The 9415-nt window shown below is 35.9% G+C and overlaps 2 protein-coding genes across 2 annotated transcripts in view; one reads left to right on the top strand and one right to left on the bottom strand.

The window, feature by feature from the left end:
* Positions 1-2318: 2318 nt before the first annotated feature.
* Positions 2319-4024, bottom strand: LOC21392079 (pumilio homolog 12; the record flags this gene model as incomplete). The annotated part of the gene is made up of 5 exons (XM_024165407.1): positions 3874-4024; positions 3220-3736; positions 2948-3116; positions 2682-2845; positions 2319-2571 (listed from the first exon to the last, which is right to left on the bottom strand). Coding segments are annotated over exons 1-5 (1254 nt in total), but the record flags the coding sequence as incomplete, so codon positions are not given.
* A 5044-nt stretch (positions 4025-9068) lies between these two features.
* Positions 9069-9415, top strand: part of LOC21392078 (zinc finger protein KNUCKLES) — an 842-nt gene continuing 495 nt past the window's right edge. Inside the window, exon 1 of the mRNA XM_010097762.2 lies at positions 9069-9388. Coding sequence (XP_010096064.2) covers positions 9069-9388 — 320 coding nt within the window. The remainder of the gene's footprint in view (positions 9389-9415) is intronic.

Genomic DNA, 9415 nt, shown 5'->3' with positions numbered 1-9415 from the left:
AATGATCAGGAACACATGAATTGTACTGAAACTGGAAGCTTATTAGACTGTGTCAAATGAAGTGTTCTTTTTTTTCTTTGTTCCTTTTTTTTTCAGTGGAGTTAGTAGATTACATATTTATAGAAAGCGAAAAGTGGTCAGGCTAATTTTAAGCTCAATGGTCAAATTTCCTCTTTTGGACAATAAATATTAATGTGTCGTGGATGGGTGGTTGTGCCTGACACATTCGTGATGAATCATGGCAGTGTAAAACAAGAAAATAATGATAGTAAAATAGATTTCTCGGTTAAGATTTGTTTGAGGACACATTTGGTACTATTGAATTGGTCATTGGCATATGTATATGGATGGGGTTAGGCCATTGGCATTAGGACCTAATTTACCAGACAAATAGAATATTGGAGGTCTATATCTATATGTGTCTGTGTGTATATATATATATATATGCCATTTTGGTGTGGTTGGTCTCCAAAAATAATTGGCTTACTCATCAATCTCCAATATAATATATTTCATTGCTTGTTTACATCTCACAAATTCAAGTCAATGCCAGTCAAATACAATTTTTGCGCATAAGAAAAACAAATTTGTCCAACATGGGCATTGACAATACACATTCTCTGTGAAATTTTTTCATAATTTCGAACATATGTGTGAGATTTAATGATCTTATATCTACACTTGTGTCATTCATGCGTATTTGGTGTATCTTTTACCGGATCATGCATGTGATGGTTCACCGCTTTACTCCTTGTAATAGACGACTTGGTCCCATTAAAGTTTTTTTTTTTTTAAGATTAAAAAAATGAAGAAAAAGAAAAGAAAGAGAATTGTATTTCCACTCCAATATGTATTAGATGTGTCTTTAGTATTTCAGCTGTGAGTACTGATTAGATCAGTTAGGACCATCCATAACTCATAACACTAAAATGGTATAGCTTTTACTTCAAATTGTAAATATATCTCCAACTCCAACCCATTACACTATTTTTACCCCTAAAAAAAATATTCCGTGTATATTCCTTTTTGTAAATTAAAAGAGAAAAAAAATAAAGTTAAAAAAATTATAAGGACGCCAAATTTGGTGTTGAGTGATAGTGGAAATGCATATTTGCGTTTCTACTGTCCACCCCACACAGTTCACTCCAAAATGACGTGCAAAAATAGTGTATAGTTGGACAATATCTCTAACGTCAATCCTGCTTTTTCACACTAAAATGGTGTGCGATGAATAGAGGTGTCAAATGAACCGAGCTGTCTATGGACGGCACGGCTCAGTCCGTAATAGTGTCGGATTCGGCACGGCCTGGTATGATACTGTTACGGGCCGTGCCGGCCCAACATGTTTGATGGGCTAAGGCTTCTCAACCCGCGGCCCAAGCCCGGCCGTAGCCCGTGAAGGCTCGCGGCCCGACCCAAGCCCAATTCGGCCCAAGCCCGGATTCAGCCCTTGTTCGGCCCACGAAATGTCCCGCCAAAAAGCCTTATAGCCCTTGAGGATTGTGACCGTTGGGCCCTTTGCAGGTCCAATGGTCACAATCTAAAACAAGCCCCTAAAATTTCATATAAATACCCCTTAATTTCATCATAAATCTCACACAATAATTTACTCTCAACTTCTCATCTCACTATCAATTTATCTCTCATATTGTCTCTTTGATTTTGATTCTAAACTTTTCTCTCGCGATCACACATTTTCTTGCTCTTTCGTTTACAAAGTTTAAGTTCAATTAATTTTCAGAAAATAGTCGCATTAAACTTTCCTGATTTCACTGCTCTCCTTGAGCTTGGTCTTGAGCCATTTTTTGTGGATGAAATGATGGCTCATAACCCCACCCCCACTGAACCGGAAAATGCTCCGGTTGATAATGCTTCAACGAGGAAGTTGGAGAACGCAACAGAGGAAAAAGACCGTGTACTTCTCCTGCATGACAGCATTTCACAGAGCTCCGACCAAATCCAAAAACAGGTGAAATGAAAATTCATACGGTATGTAAGTATTGTAAAAAGCATTTTTCTAATAAAAAAAGTGGGGGTACTGGTCATCTGGATAGACATTGGAAAGTATGTCTACCGTTGCATTAATGTGAGAGTGTGGACTCCCGCCAACAAACACTATCACTCATATCACAAAGGTTGTAAAATTTTACATACGATGCATAATGTGCTCGTGAGGCACTAACTAAATTTTTAACTAGTGGCGAATTACCTCTTTCTTTTACAGATGATGCGGCGTTCGAAGAGGGATTTTATTTTGAGCCGTCAATCTTATCTTATCATATTATGTTACTTAATAATAATAATAATAATATATGCACCTGGGCAAGTTCAAGAGCTCTCTGGATGACATAATTTCCGAACCGGTTACTAGCAACCTCCCACAACTTGTCATAGGCATTCAAATCAGACAGCACGCGATCCATTCCAAACGGCGTTTTTAAGCATTTCTCGACTACGTGGCTTGCAGATTTCTGCATAGAGAGATTAACGAAGTTGCCTACTAAGGCCCAGCATATTTTGTTTGTGAAAAAGGGATGTTGCAGTCCCAGAACACGTTGCACAACATAGTTCCTGAAATCGCATGACATAGTTAGTTTATAATCTACAATATTTATACATAATATTAAAAATTAAACAGAAAAAAGAGTAGTACAATATCAAATATATGTATAAATAGATACCCTGAAGGATCCTGAGAGAGGAAAAGTGCATGAGTAGAGATTACGTCGAGGAGTCGATCTCTGTGCAGGCCTTTGATGCACTCTATGCTTTTGTTTAATGCTATACATCCCTTATCATGTGTTGCTAGTGTGAGGGAGTTCCTTACAAGCTCTTCATATAGTATCTGCAATCCATTTTTAACTCGAGTAAGCTGACAAATTAAAACTATGTACTACATATCAAAGAGATTGCTCGCGTAATATAAAGATAAAAATATAATATTCACCTGATTCTGATGAGCATTAAGACTGTCAAAACACTTGAGTATAACAAAGCATGCTATTCGATTGTTCATCATGAAAGCGAAATGCCTTGCTAAAATTGAGATGATGTTGGAAACTGAAACTGAGGCTGATTTCCCAAGCACTTTGATCAGTCTCTTAGCCGAGTTTGCACTGCATAAAACATGTATTGTTCAGAGTTAATTTTGATTTACAGATTGAAAGAGAGAAATAAAAATAATAATAAGAGGATTAAAGTATGGACTAAGAAAAATACCCATGTATAGAGAACAACAAATTTAGGAAAGGTTGAGTCTGAAGAGTTATTATTGATACGATCAATTGCAGCTGAGATTCATCACAACGTTCAATTAGCCTTGCAAAGACACGACTTCCATGCTCATTACTCATCACGTCATAAATGTAAACCAAAATGCCTCCAAATATCTCATCCGTCTCCTGCTTATCGGTTTGCATCAATGTCGTCTGTAAATACTCAGATCCCTCTGGATCCAAAGCCAGTTTGGCGATCCTTTGATTTAGCTCAGCAGCACAATCGATAGGATCTGTTTCTCTCCAAGCCCGGTAGAATTTAGTTCCGAAGTCCTGTACTGATGGTTGATAACTTGGTCCCGTCTGTGACACAATGCTTCCTCTTTTGTCAAGAGAAGAAATTTCCTCGTCTAAAACACAATGCTCAATAATGTTCTGATGAATTATTGTTCTCACCTGAGACTGATTATTGTCATGGGCATGAGTTATGCGACCCTTCGTATTTGACCTCGTTGAAGATTCTACAAAGAAGGAACAAAAAAACATAAGTTAAACACTACACAAGAAAAATATACATTAAATATTAATTACGACTACTAGCCTAAAACTCGTATCTTATAAAAAAATAATAATAATAATAAATAAATAAAAAACACACCAGCTTGATCATTGTTGTCATTCTTGTCAGTTCTCACACGAAGGTTTTGAAGATTGAGCGTAATCGTGTTTTCAAGAGAATGATCCGAAGACGAACCAGGAGTTAATGGTTCTTGGTGGTTCCCGTTGGCGAAAGGATTTGAGTTTTCCATGTGAACTACTAAGTGAGAATGAGAAATTGTAAAAGAAAGAATAAGAAGAGCAAGAGAGAGTGAATAAATGTGATCGCTAGAGAAAATTAGTGCGTAGTAAACTCTACTAGGATATCTAGATTTAATGAACAGTAGTTCGACGCTTGGTATGTATATATACTGATGAGAAAACTCATACGAAATCGAAAGGGAATCGAGTTGTGAACTAAGTAGAATTATGATTATTCAGAAAAAAAAAAAAAGGAGCGGCAATTATGGAATTAGTAGAGTCCTAGTAAAACACTGTTTCCAGTCTTGGGTCCGAAATCTGTTAAAAAAAAAAAAAGATTGGCTTCATGATATATCCTAATTGGCTAATTCGAGTCCTATGTTGGCGCTATAATCGTGCTTTGCGAGATAAGAAATCTTTAGTCCTTGTTTCACCATTCTTGTTCAAAAAAAACAAAAATATCAATATCCTGATTACTAACTGTAAGGGAAAAAAATAAAATTAAAGTAAAATATCACAATTTAGAAAGAGATAATTACTTATTTCTCGAGAAATCGTCGGAACATTGGTTACAATAATAAAAAATTATAATAATTACATTCCTTAGTTGTTACAAGGAAATGCAGTTCAGTTTCCTTTTGTCTATTGAATGCGAAACGACACCATATTAAAAGATGCGACAGACATTAAATGAGAGCGAAAGGTCCTTGTCAATTATTGAAACGATTTCTTTCTCTTGACGTTGATGTTGTGAAATCTGGTTGTCGTTTTTTTTTTTTTAATTTTTAATTTTATTTTACAGAGAGAAGATTATGAAGATGTAGAAACTAATGCTTATGTCTGTTTGGGAAGCTTATGTCAAGGTAAGATTTGTTGTATATTCTTCTTATCCAACTCTATTTCTTGTTTATTATAAATTTTTCTTATGGATGGATGTGTTGGTTGCTGCAGGCACATCCTAATGCATCCAAACTTCGTTACCAGTCTATTTGGACAAACGAGAGAGCCTAATGCATAATTCGGAGGAGGAAGAAACTGATCATGGACTTGATAATGCAGATTTGTCTAAACCGGATTTGTATTATGCCTTACATTATGGTCCTGTGAGAATTGTTGATCTTGACTATTGGGTGAATTTTTTTGCTGTTGCTTTCTGATATGAAACAAATTTATAGACTTTTTTTTTTTTGCTAATGGAAATTGTTGAAACTCCGTACATGTAGATATATATATTGTTTTTTCATCATCAATCACATTTTATGGGATAGGAGTGATTGGTGAAAGTGTACAGCCTTATTATATGGGCATGTGGGAGTGTTTTAAAAATTAGCACGATTATAGCATTTCTCAGTTCAGAAACATCACCAAAAGCAATATGCCCAAATATAGCTCAGCGCGTGTCACGTCCATAATTAAGTAAGACTGTAAGAGACTCTCCTTTCTCATTAATTTTTACGTGCGTGCATCTTATTAGTTGCATATCTTTGCAGATTATATCATGATCAGGTTTTCAAACGTGCACTAGCTCCAAAGTAAGTTAATTAGCTAGGCTTGACCCCATTTTACATTACATCCATACAATGCATATTTATTGCATGAATAAATATACAAATACGCGTACACATATAAAGCCCCGTGTTTTTTTTTTTTTTTTTTTTTTTTTTTTTTTGTGTATGCAAGAACAAAGTAATTAGAAAGGAAAGCTCTAATTCTAAACAAAAAACTACGGACGTGACACTAGTAGTCTTAGTGCACACTTGTCACTGGCCATCATACATATATGTGACATTTAATCGCACAATCTCATCAACGCTTCCTTATTTGGTTACAATTTGTCTATATCTCTCTCCAAGTCTGATACAGAAATTACAAAAATATGTACATGTATGTTTATATATACATACGGGGGTTCGAGCCATTTTCCATTGGCAGAGGTCGACGACTGCAGTAGACTTGGTACGGTATATAGTTGTTACCAGAGAGAGAGAGAGAGAGAGAGAGAGGTGTATGATCTGATGATCAGTGATCATGTAAACGTCACTGATCATCTCTCCATCTCCCTCGCTCACTGCACTGCACTGCACACAGTGGAAAGTGGTATACTCGGACGTGGCCCTTCGTAATATTCCTTTGCTTTCTAGAGAGAGAGAGAGAGAGAGAGAGAGAGATCAAAGAAAGGGAATATTTTTCTGTTGGAGTTGGGGGGCGTCTTAGGTTCAGAAAGTGGCCGGTTTCGGGGGTGGCTCTCCTACGCTGGTACATTTACACATGTATATATAGTCTGGACCACCCCATATTGATATATATACACACACATATATATAGCATTTTGAAAAAATGGCCAATCATAAGATGCACACGTGTCATCTCAAAATCTCCTTGCAATGGGATCGCTTATCTCTCTCTGCAATCTGCATATTTAGAGAGAGAGAGAGAGAGAAGGTAATTACTTGATTGTCCGACATAACACACACACACACACACTCTGCACTGAAGAAGGAAAGAAGGTAAGTGTCACCACTTCCTGTCCTTTACAGGATAACGTAACGTCCCCTTTTATTCATTTTTTCAAAAAATAAATAAATAAAGGTCGTAAATATTTGGTTCTCATTTTCCTTATTTCCCGTTTTACCCTCCTCACTGATAAAGAAAGTCACGACTCCAAATCAACTTATTGAATTCTGAGATTTCATTAATCAATTGCAAATATTTGATTTTTATTATTTCTTGATCAGATTCATTATTCTTTACATAATAATTTTGTGAGATTGTACTTTGGTATATATTATTATAGCTCAATAAAATTTGGTTAATTAAGCCATTTTTCACAAAAACATTTGTACAATATTTTTCTTAAATTAATGTTGGAAAGAATAATGAATCTCCTGCAATCATGAAATAATGAAAATTTGTAACAAATCCCATAATTCAAGGAGTTGACTTGGAGTTGCATATGACTCCACTTCTTTTTATATATCCTTTAGTTGTTAAATTTAATTGCCCGTGTTTGATATTGACGACTATAAGAGTAGAGTCACGTACATGTTGGTTTTAATTCAGTAGTTGTTTTCTGGGAGAAAAAAGAAAATAGGCCAAGACTTGAGATGAATTAAAATTAATAGGCCAATAATTTACATAAGTTAATAAACATGCCAAATTACTGCTTTCGTCCATAACTTGTCTAGTTATGAATCATAACTTGACAAGTTATTGTCCATAATTTATCTGGTTATGAACCCTAACTTGACAAGTTTGTCCATAACTTATCTGGTGATGAACCATAACTTGACAAGTTTATCCATAACTTATCTGATTATGAACCATAACTTGACAAGTTATGACATATTAATTTCTATAACTAAAAATTAGCCTATATATTTTCTTAAACTTTTCATATTGGCCTATTTCCTACTATTTCCCTTGTTTTCTTTGTTTTTTCTTTCTTTTTTTTTTAACCTTTCTGTAGTTGTTGTTGGTGGTTGGACAGCAGTACTGAATTTCCTTACTGCATGTATATATATTTTATTTCATAGGTAGAATTATTGTGGGTCGTACACGTGTCCAGTCATATTGATCATGAATATTGAAGATGAATATTGAGGATCAAAATGATATCAAGGATCTCTACTCTAAGCATGTCATATTATATATATATATATATACACACACACACATACATGCAGGATGATATCATGAATATTATAGGACCCCATACCCTGATGAACCAACGCTGTTTTATTATTATTTTATTTATTTTTTGCATAGTTTCCTTTTTAATAGTATAAACTATATATAAAGCTGCGTAAAGAATTTGGTACATGTGCATTTAATTACTCTATACCTAATTAGCTGTAGAGTTTTACTTTTTATAAATAAACAAACAGTAAAGTAATTACATTACATGTGTGTATAAAATACATAAAGTAAGCAATAATATTGTTATAGAGCATGCATACAAATACAAATAATATATGTAATTAGCATGCATGACGTTAAATATGACATGATCGACATTCAAACATTCTTTTTTAGTTTCTTTTTGCTGCGAATTATTGCTACTTAAAAAGAACATGAATGAGCTAAAGTCTACTTGATCTAGTTCCTTAAACAATAACAAATTAACAATTACTTGGAGCAAGCTATGTATATCATATCAACTTTCATGATCAGCATCCAAATTTATGATATTAATGCATAATATTCTCTCTCTTTTTTTTTCTGAAGGAATTAAATCTTAATGCGTCATATAATATACTAAAAAATCACCCAAAAAATAAAATAAAATCAACCCTGCTTATACTGACCAATCTGATCTTTTCCAACCGGGTCGTCCTCGTCGGATGTGGCCAACTTTGTTCGTTTATTCGTTTGTGGGATTCTTGATGACATTCATGAAGTTATTATGAACTCACAATGGTCATGTTTGTTATGTTCTTAAGGTAATATTTTGCTAATATTTCTCAATCTTTTACTGTTTCTTGGTGTGATCATGCACTACCTAATTTGTTCATAAGCGTTTATGTAGATTCGAGTTTAAATGCCATTTCACTTTTAAAAGACAGAAGTATAAATAAACAACCCCGCTAGCTTTTGACTAATCTTTCAAGAAAAAAGAAAAACCAAACATCATTAATTAATAAAGAAAAGTAGGTGTTAATAAGAGAACATATATAGAAGTAACGGGAACCACATTGAAATTACGCATTGACACTTAGATATGGATGGTTGAAGGATCGAAGTATACGATGATCATCTTCACATCAGAAATGATCAATAACACACGAGAAGAAAATCCCTTAATTAGGGGCTGGGGGCATATCTGTCATTTCGTACCACCAGCTGCACACGTAGGGGCAAATCAGTCATTTCAACTCTGCGACCAATGATATTTTGTTTTTGGGTTAACGAGCGTCCCATGACAGACAGAAACGAAACCGCCATATAAACCTCAGAGGGTCACTCTCACACTCGCAAACAACTCGTAAACTTCTACTTCTCATTCATTTCTCAGCTCTTTCATATTTTTCTTCTTCTTCTTTCTTCACAGCTCCATCAATGGCGGACCCAGGAATGTACGAGTTTCTCAGCCAGCAGCCACCTCCACAGCCACCGCCATCATCGTCAACAACGCCTTCCAAGCCAACTCTAACAACGAGAAGGTCCCACATCCACCACCACCACCACACCCAGACGCCGTCGTCTCGGCTCTTCCCGTGCCTCTACTGCCCTCGCAAGTTCTTTACCTCCCAAGCCCTTGGCGGCCACCAGAACGCCCATAAGCGCGAGCGCGCCAACGCCCGCCGCGCCCGCCTCCACTCCCCTCCTCCTCCGCCGCCTTCCGCCTCGCCCAACTCCGCCATCCTTGACCGCTATTGGCTCCACGCTCCCTCCGCCCCCCCCGC

The sequence above is a fragment of the Morus notabilis genome, unplaced genomic scaffold (assembly GCF_000414095.1).
Source record: "Morus notabilis unplaced genomic scaffold, ASM41409v2 Scaffold1580, whole genome shotgun sequence".
Classification (NCBI taxonomy): domain Eukaryota; kingdom Viridiplantae; phylum Streptophyta; class Magnoliopsida; order Rosales; family Moraceae; genus Morus; species Morus notabilis.
The sequence above is the reverse complement of the archived record's forward strand: the minus strand, read 5'-3'. Positions and strand labels throughout refer to the sequence as shown.